This window comes from Grampus griseus (assembly GCF_964374135.1).
Source record: "Grampus griseus genome assembly, chromosome: 20".
In the NCBI taxonomy this organism is placed as follows: domain Eukaryota; kingdom Metazoa; phylum Chordata; class Mammalia; order Artiodactyla; family Delphinidae; genus Grampus; species Grampus griseus.
In genome coordinates, this window is record NC_139014.1 from 24,116,979 (window position 1) to 24,134,271 (window position 17,293).

At 57.4% G+C, this 17,293-nt stretch overlaps 1 protein-coding gene across 4 annotated transcripts; it reads left to right on the forward strand.

Annotated features, from left to right (window-relative positions):
- Nucleotides 1–845: 845 nt before the first annotated feature.
- PDK2 (pyruvate dehydrogenase kinase 2) lies at nt 846–17,232 on the forward strand. Of its 4 annotated transcripts, none has more exons than XM_082678203.1 (11): nt 846–1,080; nt 2,929–3,070; nt 10,270–10,341; nt 10,689–10,873; nt 11,336–11,425; nt 11,613–11,690; nt 14,054–14,130; nt 14,221–14,319; nt 14,488–14,595; nt 15,265–15,378; nt 16,177–17,232. In XM_082678203.1, exons 1-11 carry the CDS (start codon nt 963–965, stop codon nt 16,315–16,317), a joined length of 1,224 nt encoding a protein of 407 aa, XP_082534329.1. In that variant the 5' UTR covers nt 846–962; the 3' UTR covers nt 16,318–17,232. The 4 variants fall into 4 exon arrangements, with proteins under 4 accessions (XP_082534329.1, XP_082534330.1, XP_082534331.1 ...); XM_082678204.1 differs by lacking the exon at nt 846–1,080 and adding an exon at nt 1,154–1,172 and having other exon boundaries at nt 16,177–17,231; XM_082678205.1 differs by lacking the exon at nt 846–1,080 and adding an exon at nt 1,286–1,470 and having other exon boundaries at nt 16,177–17,231.
- The last annotated feature ends 61 nt before the right edge of the window (nt 17,233–17,293 follow it).

A 17,293-nucleotide genomic window follows, 5' to 3' on the forward strand; every position in this document is an offset into this window, starting at 1 on the left:
GGAACAGGACTTACGGCGTTCGACCACAAGAGGGCGCGCTATGTTCCCACGAGAGAGCCGGGCTGCTGGGCAAGGCTGTGCTCTCGGCCTCCAGCACAAAACACCTCAAAGGACCTTTCTCTAAAGAAGCCCAGGGCAGAAAAGGTTGCTTTCTCAGGTCAAATGAGTAGGGAGTAATAAAATAAAAGTGTTTTGAAAAGTTTATTGTAGCCGCCGCTAGGCGTTAGTTAGGGGGTTGGGTGTTTTTTAACTGGAAAAGCAAAATGCCGCCTTTTCCTGAGCGCTTAGATATTTGTGGAAGTGGGTGGGTTGCATATCTATATGAGGGATTAGCGTGGGCTTGCACCCCGAACCCGAAGTTAGCAAACATTCACAGTCTGAGTCACTCATCAGGACTGGAAACCCACCAGACCCCCTGAGGGAAAGCAGGTGCGTGGAATTCAGGACAGGTGAATCAGACCCCTTTGGGAGGAAAGGAATGCGTTGAAAGCTACCCGGACAATCTCAGGGAAGGCAAGTGAAGGAGATTCAGGGAGGGAGCGGGGAAAGGAAGGAGTGTAAGAGGAAAGGGAATAACGGGCCTCTGGGGAGGGAGGGGTTAACCCGGGCTAGGCGCAGAGGAGGAAAGCGCGTGGTGACGCCCGGGAGGCGGGCTCTCGGCGAGGCCTCTCGAAAACACCAGGCCGCTCCGGGTAAACAACGTGTTAAGGGGGTGGGCCCAGGGGCAGCCACGTGCCGGGGCGAGAGGCTACTGGCTCTCCCGGAGTTGTTTGTGAGCCGTCATTGGCAACGTCGGGGCGCCGCGACGAGCCGATTGGCCGGGATTCGGAGACCCGTCAGGGCCAGGGTGGGGTGTAGGCGGCTGCTGCTGCGGCGCTGGGCCCACCTGGGCCGAACGGAGCGCCAGCGCTACCCGGGCGGGGACCGGAGCCCGAGCCCGAGGCGCGGCCGCCGCCGCCGCCATGCGCTGGGTCCGCGCGCTGCTGAAGAATGCGTCCCTGGCAGGGGCGCCCAAGTACATCGAGCACTTCAGCAAGTTCTCCCCGTCCCCGCTCTCCATGAAGCAGTTTCTGGACTTCGGTACAAGTGGGCGGGAGGCGGCTGGCAGCGAGGGCCCGCGGGGGGTGGAGGTGGAGTGAAGGAGTCCTGGCCATGAAGGATTAACGAGGAGGGTAAGGGAGGCCGAGTGACAGGGAAGGTTTGCTTGCAGGGGTCCAGACAGGAAAGGGTTAACGGGGAGGAAGGGGCCGGCCGCCGGGCTTGAAAGGGTTAAGGGCACCGTTACTGAAGAGACTGAACTGTTAGCAGGAAGGGGGGGGGCACTGAGAAGGAAGGGTCCAAGATGTCTTCCCGGGCTTTGTGAGGGGTCTTGGAGAGGAAGGGGCAGTGAGGCGGTGACGCTGGAGCAGGAGGGTGTAACCAGGCACTAAAGGGTTACTGGGGGTTGTCCTGGCGACTCTAAAAGTGAAGGTCAGAGAGGAGATGAGGGGGATGCTGGTGGGGGTAACAAGGCAGCACTGGGAGGCGCAGCCATCTGGAAGGAGACCTGCGCGGGGGTGGGCGCGGAGGGGTCGTTTGGGGGAGGGGGCTCTCTCAGATGAGTCAACAGGAGTGAGGCCCTGGCCGGTCCACCTCCGCGCACTGAAGGAGCTGGCTCCCAGCTGTCCTAGAGGGTAAGGACACTTGCAGATCACATCTGCTGTGGCCTGGCCGCCTTACCCCAGCTGGGCAGGGGTCCGGGGCACCATGAGATGGAGCCAGGTAGCTTGTACCTACCCATCCTTGGCTGCCCCCCTGGGATCCTGGGCCAGGGTCGCCTACCATCAGTGTTCTGGGGGTGGCAAGGCTGTGCCAACGTCGGGACTGAAACAGGCATTGTGTGGACCCTGTCTGTTCACACATGGTGCCAGCTGGAGATCAGGGGGGGTTACCCGGGTCTCTCAAGAGTTGAGGAGACAGAGCCTGGCTTAGGTTACAGCTGTGTCACTGGTGGGACGGGGCGGGGAGGTGGCAGCCATGATACAGGGCATCTGTTCCCCAAGACTTGTCCGCCTACCCCCCTCCCTGTTTGAGCTCCGCCCATGTAGGAAAGCCTCCTGTGCCCACTCCCAGCCCCCAGCATCTGTCCAGTCCAGACTGGACCCCAGTTAACAGAACTGTCACAGGAGGGAGGGGCTCACAGTAGAGTTTGGTCCCCCACTTGGAGTTCAGTGAGGGAAACAGACCTTCAGAAGGATGGTGACATGCACTGGATGACAGTTAAAAGCGGAACCTGGACTTAGAACCCAGGTTTCCTGACTCTAGGTCATGGCCTCATTCAGTCCTCTACTCCCTCTTCATTTTCAAGCCAGACCAAGGATCAAAGTATTTGGGCCCCGGTTCTCAGGCCCTGTCTACCTCACAGGTGGGCGGGCATTAACATAGGGCAGCTCTACAGTGGGCATAAAGACCAGCTGGGCCAGAGATGACACTGGGACCCTGCAGCTGCGGTGGTCCGAGCATAGCTCCCCTCAGCCAGAGGGAGCTCATCCCAAGGTAGGGATGGATTTCCCAGGCCCTTCTGCCCACCTGGATCAACCCCCCCGAAGTGAGTATCTACTAGGAGGGAAAGAAAGAGAAGTGAATAACTTGGGCTGGAGGCAGCTCCCTGTGGGCCCAGGGTGGCCCTTTTCCCTGTGGTTGAAGGCAAGCAGGGTTCAGCTGGGGGTGAGGAGAGGATGCAACCTCTCTAAGGGTTAGGCTGGGTGGTGTGGTGGTCAGTGCAGGGGGGGGTCAGGAAAGACTCCTTGTCCCATGCCTCCATCTCTTCTCTTCTGAACCCTCAAGGAAATAAAGGATGTAGTGACCTGACCCCGCCCCCACCCCCAAGATGTCCTCTGGCTCCAGTGCTTTGTAACTCTGTGAGCTCACCCTTCCCTCTCCCACCAGGGTCCAGCAATGCCTGTGAGAAAACCTCATTCACCTTCCTCAGGCAGGAGTTGCCCGTGCGCCTGGCCAACATCATGAAAGAAATCAACCTGCTTCCCGACCGGGTGCTGAGCACACCCTCGGTGCAGCTGGTACAGAGCTGGTGAGACCCCTGAATAGGTCCCCGCACCTCCCACCCCATTGTCAGATGCCCCCTGCTCCCAGGAACCTTGAGGGAGGCGGGGAAAGAGGAGAGGCACAGGGACTCGGAGAGGTAGGGGGGTTCCTGCGGTCAAGTGGGAATGTTAGGCCAGAGCAGGAACTCAGATCAAGCTCGTGGCCTCCATGTCTAGGGGACACAGCCCTATACTCACCACCCTCCGTTCTCTGGAAACACAGGATCCACCTAGGAAATCATCATTTTCACAGCCCCAAACCCAAATCAGGCTAATGTCGGCATTTGCCACCAGCCCTGGTCCTGAAAATCTGGCACCTGTTGGGTAGTATTTACCTGAGGCAACTTTGTGGGAAGCAGACACCGGAAGAAGCTAACCTTCAAATTATATAATCCAAACACGTCAGCGTGTTTTGGATGTTGGAAAACACTGGAATAGATGCAAGGATGGCTCAGTACCAACTCCAGAGAGCTTTGGATGGGCAAAGACCAAAGGTTTATTGCACAGAGCAGCAGTAGCAGAGAGAAATCCTCAGTAAAGTTTACTCAGAAACTCTGTCCAGGGATAAGTACCTGAATGCCATTAGCCAGAGGCCAGTCACATGGAGAAGGAGCAAGAATTTGCTGTGTAACTGGGTATGTAAATGCGTCATCATGGCTGATCTTCAGTGGCGTGTGTGCAGAAATCTTGCCCTTGCTTCTGGCGGTGGCAGGTGTGGTGTGACTGTGGTTTCCTTTCGGATTCGCGGCATCCGCACCTACTTCGAGCCCAGTGCCGTGTTAGGTTAAACAGGCAGCAGCGGCCCTCAGGGAGCCTGTGATCGCACGGGGGGAGTAGAAGAGGGCAAGCTAAGAGCTACACAGTGGCAGGAGCAGGAAGCCGCTGAAAAGTTAGTTCTATTTAAATTAAAAGCGAAGTGTTATTTTAAAATAACATTGATTGGGTTTTTGCCCCTCGTTGCGGAAGTATGACATGTTCACGTTGACACCTGGAGAACACAGAAAAGTAGATAAAAGGGAATGCCAACCACTACCCTCCACCCCTTAACCACACACTGTTAAGGTTTTGTAAGTGCCCTTTATTGGTGCCCTTCCAGCTTTTTTCTATGCATGAATATGCATATGCGTGACTTACTCTAATTAAATGAGGAGAAGGTAAGGAAGGACCAGGTACATGATGTGTGCACAGTGAATTTCAGTTGAATCAGAAAGTTGTGGGGCAGTTGAAATGGACGCAGAGAGGAGGTGACGTGTCACTTGGCCTTACAGGGTGCCTAACTGAACCCTGACCTAGAAGGGAGGGAAGGGCATTCCAGGCCAAAGGAACTGCTTGTGCAAAGGTGCAGAGGCCGGAGAGGGCCCGGCCGGGGCATCTGAGCGCTCACTTTGTGGATACAGTGCTGTTACTGCAAGCGGTGAAGGTGGACGGGGGGACAGAGGGCAGAGCCTGATTTGCATGTGGCCCAACAAGGTCACCCCTCGCTGGGCCCTGTCCCTTAGAGGTCCAAGACCTCTGAGCCAACTGGCATTTCCTGCCATCGGGCAGTGTGGAAGGCATGGGGAGGGACGGAAGGTACCATCTGTTCTCCCCAGCCCTCCTCCGGCTGAGTCACCTGGCTGCCTCTCCAGCTGGTCCCTGACTCCAGGCCCCTCCCTGGACACCGTGTTCCTAGAAGAGTCAGGGGATGTGGGGAGGGAGGGCAGGGAGCTGCTGAACTGCCCGCGATGCCCCCGAGGCCCCCAGAGTCCCTTCCTGAAACGCGGTTACACATGTCGGGGGGCTTGGCCTGACGTTTTTCTTCCCTCAGAGCTGGGAAGTAATGTCCAGCAGCAGCAGGAGGGAGTGAAGTTAGACAAAAGGGAAGACTTCCCAGTGCATGACTCACTTAGAGGGGAGCAGGCCAAGGTATTGCTAGAGTGTGCTGTCACACTGAAGAGACGGCCTGCTGAGACTGTTCCCGGAGAATGGGCATCAGCTGCAGCAAGAGAGACTGTGGTCTGAGGGAAGGAAGGACTCTCTGAGGCGGCTGCCTGTGAGAGAGGGCAGACCTCCCTATCTGGGGGAACCCCCTTGCCAGCTTGGATGATGGAGGCGGTGGAGGTGGGTAGAGTTTGCAGGAGAGGAGGGGGACGACCTATCAGAGAGCCTGGCAAGAGGCCCGCTAGCCTCAGAGTCTGATGAGTGAGGAGCAAAACCTCCCCTTTGGAAATGGACAAGCCCTGAGCACCTGCTCTCTGGAGGAGCAGAGGTAATAGTTAATCTGTGGCAACAGCTAATGGAGTTTCTATTCAGCTGGGGAAAGGTTCCAGGCAGGAATCACTGTGGGCAAGTGGAGAATTCCTGGCTCTAAACAAACCTGATGTATTATTTCAACCGGACAGACTTGGTGTTGTGGGAACCTGTTTTGGAAGTGACTGGAAGGTAGAGGAAAGCCCTGGGTGGTGGCGCCGGCATGCCTGACTCTGAGGCTTGGCTTTGCTGCTTGCTAGACACTTAATGTTTGGTCAACCACGTGGCCCCTCTGAGCCTCGGCTTCCTCATCTGTAAAATGGGGATCCGTTCTGTTGCTAAGGGTCAGATGCCACTGCTGGATGTGAAAGTACACGGAACTCTCTGAGCGTGATGTCTGCGAGCTTCTGGCAACAGCACCTCCGGGACAAAGACGATGTGCTGTGGCAGAGGTTCTCTTCACAGCATAGTAATAATAATGATGACGATGACAGAAGCAGACATGCCTGGAGCCGTTCTAAGCGTGTCCACGTATTAACTCATTTAACTTCACAACAGCCTGATGAAGTAGGCCTTGTTCTTATCCCCATTTTGTAGACGAGGAAACTGAGGTTCAGAGAGAGTAAGAAACTTGTCTGAGCTCATTCAGGTAATAACTGGCAGAGCCAGGATCCCAGCCCAGGCTGTGTGATCTGGAGGCTGCGTTCCTGAAGGGAAAGGAGAGAACCGCGTTCTGGGACAGTGACCAGGAGTCAGAGATTTCTAAGCTCGCAGAGCAAGTCAGTGGGAAAGTAGATTTTCTTTACAGAGAGGGTTTGATGGCTAGTATTGTGGGGGCACAGAGGGGTAACCTTGCCTCCTCTCAGGAGAGAAAGACAGCCTGAGGAAGGGCGTGGAGTCGGTGGGGATGTACTTCGAGAAAAGGGAGGGTTGAGTGATGACTGCAGAGTAGAATCAAACGACAGCGAGTCCCTCCTGTCACCAGTAGAGCCTTGGCAGGGCTGCAGGGAAGGGGGTGGCAGGGGGTATCACCAGCACCTTCTATGAACTTCTCTTGCGTCAGCAAGTATGTAGACCCCAAACCCAGTCCTTGCCCTTGAAAAGAATGACCACCTCACAGGTTCCGGGCGCCCAGGGCCAAACCCTGCCATTGAATCCCTCAGCCACCACTTAGGTAATCAGAATGGAGACCGGGCACCAGCATCGTCTCCTCTAATCCGCGCCTGCTGCTACGAAGCCCACTTCACACACGGGAACCTGAGTGGCACCGCCAGCAATGGGACCCAGGTCGGCCTGGCTCAGGGCCGTGCCCATCACCCCTCCACAAGCAGCTTCCAGATAGATGGAGGACACGTCTGCCCCCCTCCCCTCCTCGCAGGGCCTTTGCCTTGTTCACACCCCTGGTCCCCAGCGGCTGTGGACACTAGTACGTGGTGCACACACACCCGCAGGCGCCCAGACTCACACATGCTTACCACTCCTCTGCCCCCACGCAAGGCTGCACACGCCTCCTCCCCAGCTGCCGGGCACTCATTCCGACACCCACGCTCACACGCTCACACACACACACACTCACACACGCGCACCCACACACACAAGCACACACGCACACACATGCTCACACCCACGCTCACACACGCGCGCGCGCACACACACGCTCACACACACACCCACGCTCACACAGACGCACGCGCGCACGCACGCGCGCACACACACACGCTCACACACGCGCACCCACACACTCACACACACACACGCTGTCTCGCTCCCTCCTCTCTCCGTTTTCCACTCCCAGCTCCTAAATCCAGGGCTCTGGAATGGCTGGAAAGCCCCAGAGGCAGGGTTTGGGGCTTCCACATTACCTCGGTGGAGGGGAGGGGAAGGAAGCTCTAGATCTCACCCAGGAAGTCCTGGGCGGCCTTGTTTACTGTTGGGGTCGGCAGGCCAGGCCTTCCCTAGGGCGTCACATTGGCCCCACTGCCTGCTCTGCCAGGCCCGGGGCAGGCTGCGCATCTGTCATTGCACCACTGGTCCAGACCAGTGTCCAAGCCCAGCTCTTTCTCTGGCCCTCGGGGGTGGGCAGCCCAGGAGCCAGCGTCACTCCTTCCCCAGCGTCTTTCCCTGTTTAGGACCAAGATCTGGCCCAGGGCTGAGGTCTGGTCTGCCAGGCCCTTGGGAGGCTTCAGGCCAGAGTCAAGGTTCCCCTGGGAGAATCTTTGTCATCCTCTCCTCTTCCTTCCAAGAGTACACTCAGGACCACTGCCCTGAAGGAATGGCCCTGCGAGGGGGGCAGGCAGGGATTCTAAACCCTGCTTCACAGTCAGGAGACGGAGGCCCGAGGCTGCCGCTCTCCCCAGAGCCCTGCCCGCAGGCGCTGCTCGTTGCCAGTCCATCCTGGTGCCCTTTGTTCTACTTCACTGGCCACGTGACAGCGCCCTATGGTTCATTAGGCAGCCCCAGAGGGGCGGGGCCCGCAGCGAGAGCGCTCACCCTACCCTCGCCCCCGCTCCTGGCCAAGCTGGTCAGGGGCCCCTAGCTCTCTCTGCTTACCCCAGGGTCTTGGGAAGGGGTTCCAGGGCCCCCACCCCTCAGCTGGTCTCCTCGCTCTCCTCTCTCTGCCTGTCCCCACCATTGCATACTCGCAGGTTCTCCTCCCAAATCCCCTCTCCCTCTAAGAATCCCATGAGCCTGACGCTTTCTTCTGGGTGTGGTCAAGGAATGAGGGATAACACAGGCCTGTGAGAGAGGATCCCAGCTCTGCATGTTAACTTCCTCATCTGTAAAATGGGTCTAGCGGTAGCACCCCCCCAACACACAGGGTCACTGTGGAGGTCAAAGTAGGGGAACACAGAGCAGAGCCCTGGCACAAGGCCGGCGCCAGTAGATGCTGGGCCGCCTTCACCATCAGCATCGCTGTTGGGACCGGTGTAGACAGTGAGCACTTGACCGTGTGGTGTAGACTTGGCATCAGACAGACCTGGGTTGGAATCCCAGCGCGAATGCTTACTGTGTGGCCTGGGGCATATTACCTGCCCTCTCTGAGCTGGTTTCCTTGTCTGCAAAAGGGGGGAAATACCACATGCTCATGAAGGCTGCTGGGAGATGAGAGACCCTGTGTAGACTCTGAGCTCTAACAGTCACTGGGTAAGTGTCGTCTGTTCTTATTCTCCAGGGAGCCTGCGGTGAGGCCGAAGGAGGGCCGCTCTGTCTGCTGGGGCTGCGGGGGTACTGAGGGGGAGCTGATCTCCTCTGCTGTCGGCTCCGCCTACCAGTGACTACGCCACCTCTTGCCAGGCGTCGTGCCGGGCCCTGGGTGGGGAGGGCAGGCAGGCGCAGCAGGGCGAGCACGGCCCCATTCCTGCCATCAGTGGCCGTCCAGAGCGTGACAGATTCAGACATGGTGTGATTCCGAGTCTTTGCCCAGTACAACCAGGAGAAGTGTGTCGTGTGCCGCCTGGGGACCCAGAGGGTGCACTCAGCTGTTGACAGTGTCTGAACCACTGTTCGAAACAAGAGCAAACGTTTAGAGAGTGCTCACTGTTTGCTGGGCACCGTGTTAATTATCACATTTAATTCTCACCAGAAAGCAGTGACAGCAGTAGGTCCAAAACCCTTCCTTTTCTGATGAGGAAACTCAGGCCCAGAGAGGTTCCATGACTTACCCAGAGCCACGCAGCTCAAAGTGGAAAAACCCAGCCAGGAACTCGGCAGAGCCAGCTTCAAAGCTAGCCCTTTTACCCTCTTCTCTACTGGTTTAAGCAGCAGAGGGGAGAGTAGCAGCTAGTGGGTGGAGGGGGCAGGGCACTCCAGGCAGAGGGAACCGCAGGCCCCACGGGCTGAGCACTTCGAGCAGCCAGCACTGTACAGTGGCAGGTGCGCTGGAGGCCGGTCTTCACTATACTACCTCCCAGCTGTGGAGCTGCTTCAGGCCTCAGTTGAGGAGACTGTGAAATGGGGCTAATTACTGCCGTTCTTACCTGTCAGGGTCAAAGCACTGTGTACCTGGGAATGCTTCCGACTGTGGTGGGGGCCTCTTCTAGAGACACTGTTAGGCCCCGGGGGCCCTCCCCCCCCCCCCGCCCCGGTCAGAGCTCTCGGTGGCCCCTCCTTCCTGCCGGCTGGAAGTGTTTCTGCCAGAGAGAGGCTCAGCTCTCCGCCTTCCCCAGGAGAATGGGCTGTCGCGGGCTGAGGCGTTAGCAGGGAAGCAGTGGCGTCCTGCCTCGCAGTAGGGGCGGGGGGGACAGTGGCTCCAGGTTGGCACCATCTGGGCAGCCCGGGTCGCTTCAGGCTCTCCGTGGGCCCCAGCCCTACCCAGTGTCAGAGCTGGGCATGCCCACCCCACCCCGAGTCCTTCCCACCCACCATTTACAATCCAGTTCCCTAGGAGCCTGCACAGCTCCTGGTGCCTGGAGTCGGGAGTATAAGGCTGTCATCTTCCTCCCGGAACCCCTGCTCTGGGAGAGCTCTGGGCCTCCCTGAACCCCTGCTCTGGGAGAGCTCTGGGCTGGCCACTCTGCCCCCGTGCCCGTGGGATGCAGAAACAACCCTGCGGGACAAACACTAAGATCTGCTTCCACGACGGGCCCTGGGGAGCTAAGTGCCTCGCCCCAGCCTGCCCTCACTGCTGGTCTCGGGCAAGGCCCCTCTCCGGTCTGGGCCTCAGTCTCCTAATCCGGGAGACCTGTGGGTGGGGTGGTCACCAAACCCCCTTTGAGGACTGGTATTCTAGGATGTCAAGCAGAGGCGCTCTAGGTACCAACAAATTAGAGACTTTCTTGCATAACTCGTGGTGTCGTTGGGGAGACTCACGTACGGAGGGAGCAGAGTGAGAGAACCCACGCGGCCCAGCTCTGGGCAGCGCCCACTGGAGGCGCAGGACAGAAGCAGGGTCAGCAGAGTCAGGTGTGCCGGGGCCCGGCGTGGGGCTGAGGCGTCCCCCGCACCCTCCCGCACACAGGTATGTCCAGAGTCTCCTGGACATCATGGAGTTCCTGGACAAGGACCCTGAGGACCATCGGACCCTGAGCCAGTGAGTGAGGCCTCGGCTGGGGGCGGGAAGGCAGGTGTGGGCCACGGCCCCGGGGGCAGAAATGCCAGCGGGATGAAGGAAATGCCCCCACCCTCAGGGGTGTCCAGTCTGAGGGGGCAGACAGCCCCCGATCCTTGGTGTGCCCTGAGTCTGATGGGGGGACCCAGGCCCCGCCCCTGTGGAGCTCCCAGGCCGTCAGGCAGGCGGTGGGAGATTTGGGGTGGGCTTCCGGAGGAGTGGGCTGGGGAGAGTCGAGTGGGTGAAGGCACCATGGAGAGAAGCGGGGTGCTTCTGAGGGTGTCCCAGGGCTGGGGCAGGGTGAGGGCCAACGTGTACCCCCATCGCAGGTTCACCGACGCCCTGGTCACCATCCGGAACCGCCACAATGACGTGGTGCCCACCATGGCGCAGGGCGTGCTGGAGTACAAGGACGCCTACGGCGACGACCCCGTCTCCAACCAGAACATCCAGTACTTCCTGGACCGCTTCTACCTCAGCCGCATCTCCATCCGCATGCTGATCAACCAGCACAGTGAGCGGGCGCGGGGCCGGTCGCTGTTCGCATGTTTACAGAAGGCAAAACCGCGTCGCCTCTTTACGCGGCGTTCGTAAAAGTCTCTTTACGTTAGGACACAGGTGGTTGTCTGGTGTTTCTTACTCCAGGAGTATTAACTATGATTGTTGAGAAATCGTAGCCAGTCATTAATTACACAAGAAGGTAAAAATTATTTTTAAATGTCTAGCAAAAGAGAAGACTAAATATAACGTACAATGTATGGGGAGGAAACTTCTGAGAAGACTTGCTTCAGGCCTACAAAGGTCCAAGACTGGCCTGGGCCAGGGCTGGAGGGGTCAGGGGTCAGGGGAGAGAGGGTGGGGGGGTGCGGCATCAGGGTCAGAAGTGTCAGAAGTAGAGGTGGAGCACTGGAGAACGGGGGAGGGAGCGCTGGGGTTGTGTGGCCCCGCTAACCACGCCCGCCCTCCCCGCCCGCAGCCTTGATCTTTGACGGCAGCACCAACCCAGCCCACCCCAAACACATCGGCAGCATCGACCCCAACTGCAGCGTCTCTGAGGTGGTGAAAGGTGAGCTGTCCCCACCGTGCCTGGCCCACAGAGGAGCCCCAGTGATCCCCCAATCTTACCTGGCCAGACGGTGACCCATTCCCCAGTGGGTGGGGGCCACGTCCCCATGGGTTCAGTGTTGGTGCCAAGAGGACTGCCTGCTGGGGAGAGGTCACCCCATTCCCTGATGACCCCTCTCTTCTCTCAGATGCCTACGACATGGCCAAGCTCCTGTGCGACAAATATTACATGGCCTCACCTGACCTGGAGATCCAGGAGATCAATGGTGAGGGAGTGAGGCTGTGTGTCTGCCTGTCTGTCTGTCTAAGCGCTGGGCACATGGGAGAGGAAAGTGAGGTGGGACTCAGGAAATGAACTGTTACCTGGATGAGGGAGAAGCAGAGCTATTATTGTATTATTATTATTAATTTATCTGGTAAATATTTATTAAGCAGTAAACACAACAGGCAAGGTCCCCGTTCCCACGGAGCTTACATTCTCGGTACTGGGGAGGTTGGGGAATGGGACCTTTAACCAATGAACAAATAACAAACAAGATAACTTCAGGTCATGATAAGTGACAGGAAGGAAACACAATGGGGTAACGTGACAGTGATGGATAGGAGCAGTGTATTAGGTGGGATATGAGTTTGGCTGTCTTCCCAAAATCCAAAAACTGGTTTAATTTGAGAGAGAGGTTTCCGTCTCCCCAGCCCCTGGGGTAGAATGGTGAAAGCTGGCTACCCACCCTCATGTCTCAGTTCCAGCCTGGAGAAGGGGAAAGAGGATGTAGAAGGCAGGGCCTAAGAGCTGAACACAGCACTTTCCTACGTCTCCCAGCTGCAAGGGAGGCTGGGAATTTAGTCTCTAGCTGGGTAGTCACGTGCTAGTCAAAACTTCAGGGGAGGGAGGCATCTATTACTACAAGGAGAAAGGGAATAACGGATACAAGAGGATGGCTACAAGGGTCCTACTTTGGATGGGGTAGTCAAGGACCAGAAGGAACAGTGTGGTGGGGTTAGGAGATTAAAGGGGTGATGGGTGGGAGAGAGGCTAGGCATGCAGGGCCAGTGGACCACAGACAGGAGCTGGGATTTTGAGAACAGCAGAAAGCCACCGGAGGTTTGAAGCCCGGTGATGACAGGATCTGAGTAACATTCTAAAGATACTTAAAGGGGGCTTCCCTGGCGGCACAATGGTTAAGACTCCGTGCTCCCAATGCAGGGGGCCCAGGTTCGATCCCTGGTCAGGGAACTAGATCCCACATGCATGTCGCAACTAAGGAGCCTGTGAGCCGCAACTAAGGAGCCCACCTGCCAAAACGAAGACCCAGTGCAACCAAATAAATATTAAAGAAAAAAAAAAGATATTTAGAGGTTGGAGGAGGCAGGAGAGGACACAGGAAGACCAGTTAGGAGGTCACTGCAGATTCAGGCAAGGGGAAGGGAAGGCAGCAGAGAGGAAAAGAAGGGGGTGAACTGGATAAATACCTTGGAGGTGCAGGGGTGAGGAGGATCAGGGCCTCTACCCTCCCCTCCACCCACCTGCTCCTCAGCCACCCTGGCCTGTGGGCCAGAAACCTGAGGTGTTCACGCCTCTGTGCCTGGAAGTCGCACTGCCCACATCCTAGTCTTTCCTTAAGACCTGGATCAAGTCCTCCTCCTCTGAAAAGCCTTCCCGGACTTCCCAGGAAGAGTTAGGCACCGCCTGCCCCAGGTGTGCCTCTAAATTGCTCTGTTTGAATCACTTGGCAGAAACCAAAGGGCAGAGACAGGCCGCTTTACTTCAGGATCCCTGGGGTCAAGCCCAGGGCCTAGCACACAGCTCTGGGCACAACACCTAATGTGAAAGTCAGTTGTGCGTTTCTCTGTCTAGACTTGAATTTCTGAGAGGGTAGGATTGAATTTTATGCAACTTTATGTCTCCACTGCTCAGCACAGGGCCCGAGTTTCCTTCATTCATTGATCCACTCACATTTACTGAGCTGCTGCTACATGCAAAGCTCTGTGCCAGGCACCAGGAAGAGACACTCAGTCTATAAAACCAAGAAAACTCTCCAGGATAGAGTGATTCTTGGGAAGTAGGATGCTGGTGTCAAAATCACCTGGGCAGCCCCCTCCCCTCTCCTCTGGGTGAAAAGGCTCTACAGGGGATTCTGGTATCAAGGTGAACGCTAGTAGGCTACATTTAGGATAGACAGATATTATTTGGGTGGATGAATGATGGATAGATGGGTAGATAAACAGTGGATGAATGGAAGGATGGATCTGTACTTTGAATGAATGGATAGATGGGAAAGAGATGTTTGAACAGATACATAGATCGAGGGACAATTGGATGGTTGGGTGGACATTGAATGGGTAGATAGAGGAACGAATAGATATTGAATGGATATGACTATGAATGGATGGATAATGGATGGCTGGACGGACAGACAGACACTGTACAATGGATGGATATTATACAGAGAGAGAGATAGATGAATGGACACTGAATGAATGGCTAGACGGATGAACGAATGAGCAGATGGATGGACGATGGAGGGACAGTGGTTGGTGGTTGAGTGCTGGGTGCTGGATGCTGGTGAATGAATGCTGAATGCTGACCTCCTGACAATTTCCTGATCTGTGGTTTGGACTTCCCTGGCAGCATCCAACTCCAAACAGCCAATTCACATGGTCTATGTCCCCTCCCACCTCTACCACATGCTTTTTGAACTCTTCAAGGTGAGGAGGCTGGGGGATGGTCCTTTGTGGGGGGTGGGAGTGGTGGGGTCTAGGTTGCTCTCACTGTGTCTTACCCCTTTTCCACCACAGAATGCCATGCGAGCGACTGTGGAAAGCCATGAATCCAGCCTCACTCTCCCACCTCTCAAGGTCATGGTGGCCTTGGGCGAGGAAGATCTTTCCATCAAAGTATGTGACCCTTGACTTTGGGGACCAGAGAGCAGTGGTGTGGAGACTTCCCTCCTGCCAGGAGATGGGCTGAGGGAAGCCCCTGGGGGTGAGGAAGATCTGAGAAGGTCGGGTGGGGTGTGGAGAGAACTGAGGTCTGGAGACCCTGACGTGTCCCACGTCCCCCAGATGAGTGACCGAGGTGGGGGTGTTCCCTTGAGGAAGATTGAGCGCCTCTTCAGCTACATGTACTCCACGGCCCCCACGCCTCAGCCTGGCACCGGGGGAACCCCACTGGTGAGACGGCTTCTCTCTGGCTCCCCCCACTGGCCTCCTGAAGGATGCCTGTTGGCCTTCGGGTCTCTTATCAAATTGTCACTCTTGCCCATCTCTCGCTTCCCTACCTCCCATGGTCCCTCCGTCCTTGTGTGGCTGTGTGTGAGTCTGAGTCTGGGCCTCCCTGCTCTTCCTGTCTCTCCCAGCCTGTACCTACCTACCTACCTGTGGGTGTCTTCTGTCTGTCACTGTTGCTCAACTCTCCCTTCCCCTCTCTCTCTCCACAAGTAACTACCTCTCTCTTGGAGTTGTTCAGCTTACCAACACCTCCCTGTCCGTTCCCAGCAGAGTAGGCAGAGCTGGGTGTGGGAAATTGAGACAGAGAGGTGCCCCGTGACCTGCCCAGACCCCTGGCTACCAGTCCCGAGCCCCTCTCCCTGCCCTGCTTACTGCTCCCCACCCGCCCCATGCTCCGCAGCCTTCCTCCCTCTGCCAGACCGATTTCCTTTATCCCACGGTCCCCACCTTGCCTCAGAGCTGTCCCTTTCTCATGTCCCCTCCCCACCCCAGTTCTGGGAGTCCCCGTGCACGACCCCAGCTTGGCCCTCCTCACTCAGCACATCGGGTCCCTGCAGTTCCAGGAAGCCCAGGGCCAGTGTCTCCTCACGCTCCCTTCTCACCCCCTTGCAGGCTGGCTTCGGGTATGGGCTCCCTATTTCCCGCCTGTATGCCAAGTACTTCCAGGGGGACCTGCAGCTCTTCTCCATGGAGGGCTTTGGGACCGACGCTGTCATCTATCTCAAGGTGAGTGCCCCTGCCTGCAGAGTCTGGCTGGGGGAGTTTGCTGATAGGTCGGGCCTGTTATTAGGTTTCTTTTCCATCCCTCCAACCTTTTCCTGATTCCAAACTGAGAATCAGAGCGAAGCTATAGTTCCCAGCCACCAGGCACTCCTAAGTTGGCAGGCAGTTTCAGGGAGTCTGTGGTTTGCATGAGTAAGACCCTGTTCTGGGAACCCTTGACTTGCTAGACTCAGAAGGAAACGGGGTGGGGGGGCGCTTCCCTGGTGGCACAGTGGTTGAGAGTCCGCCTGCCGATGCAGGGGACACGGGTTCATGCCCCGGTCCGGGAAGATCCCACATGCCGCGGAGCGGCTGGGCCCGTGAGCCATGGCCGCTGAGCCTGCACATCCGGAGCCTGTGCTCCGCAACAGGAGAGGCCACAACAGTGAGAGGCCCGTGTACTGCAAAAAAAAAAAAAAAAAAGGAAAGGGGGGACCACAGATAACTCCTGATTCAGCTCAGGGGGAGACTGAGGCCCAGAGCTGGTGACCTTGTTCAGGGTCACAGAGCCTGGCCTCCTTCCTATCCCTCCCTGACCTTTAAGTGAACAGCCTTCTTGAATGGGCAGGAGCGAGCCACGGAAGGGACAGACCCTCTCATGGGTCTTTCCGGGTTAGTCATCTCAGCCCGTGTCTGGCACTTGGCTGGGCTAACATGTGGGCCACAGTCAGTGGCCACCAGAGTGTACCGGGGCAAGGCTGGAGTGCCGAGGAGGGGGCAAGGCGCAGGGAAGCAGGAGAGGCTGACCCTGATGCCGTCCAGGCCCTGTCCACGGACTCAGTGGAACGCCTGCCCGTCTACAACAAGTCAGCCTGGCGCCACTACCAGACCATCCAGGAGGCCGGCGATTGGTGTGTGCCCAGCACAGAGCCCAAGAACACGTCCACGTACCGTGTCAGCTAGAGGCCGCCCCACTCATCTGCGCCCAGGAGGATGGACTGCTGTCTCTGCATCCGGCCACCATGGTGACCCTCCCTGTCCCCACCCCAGGTTGGGGGAGGCTCTCCCTGATGACCAGCTTCTTGTCTCTGTGGAAATCACTGCGGTGACTGGTCTGTGGTGGCCCCTAAGTGCCAATCTCTGTCCCTGTGGAGACTCCTAGGGGATCTCCCTGGGTCCAGTCTCTGTGGGCAATGCCTGAGGATTGGGGGATGCCTCCACCCTGATAGGGTGTCCCAGAGATACATTTCCATGGCATTCTTTCTCTCTGAGCCCAGAGCTGCCACTTCTCTGCTGGGGGTCCTAGGTCCCCCTCACTGCCTTCCACAGCCCTGGCCTTCCAAGTGGACACCCCTGCTTGCCTTATTCCCTTGGCCCGTGCCGGTACCCTGGCCCTGGTCTGGTGTCAGTGTTAGGAAGGGGCCAGGTACCCGCCACATCTGGCACGGTGGGAGGGGACCCTTGGTTGGGGACCTGGTCCTACAGTCTCCTCCTCCACTGAGTTTAAGGTCAAAGTTAGGGGGGAGGGGTTTCTCACCTGGGGCTCACCCCTAAAGCCGAGGAGCCTGGGAGGACCCAGAGCTTGGCCGTCCAGCCAAGCTGCTTGAAGCCTGCAGGTGGCCCCAGCGATGTTTCTGCCGCCACCCGAGCCCTTCCCCTGCATGTCCTCACATGCGTCCACCTGCCTGCCACACACGGTCCCCCACCGAGCTCCAGACCCCAGTTCCCACTGTGCCCGCGTGTGCTTGGGGTGGCTTTCTCCCTAGAACGTTGTGTGTACATAGCTAGTTTTATAGCCCTTTCCCTTAGCACACAGGGGGTTAAAGTTGTGTGCTCCTCCCAGTGGCTGTGATGGTGACAGTGACATCCACAGTAAAGAGGAGATCAAATGAGACTGCAGCCCTGCTGCTTTCCTGGGGGAGGGAGATCCTCACGTATA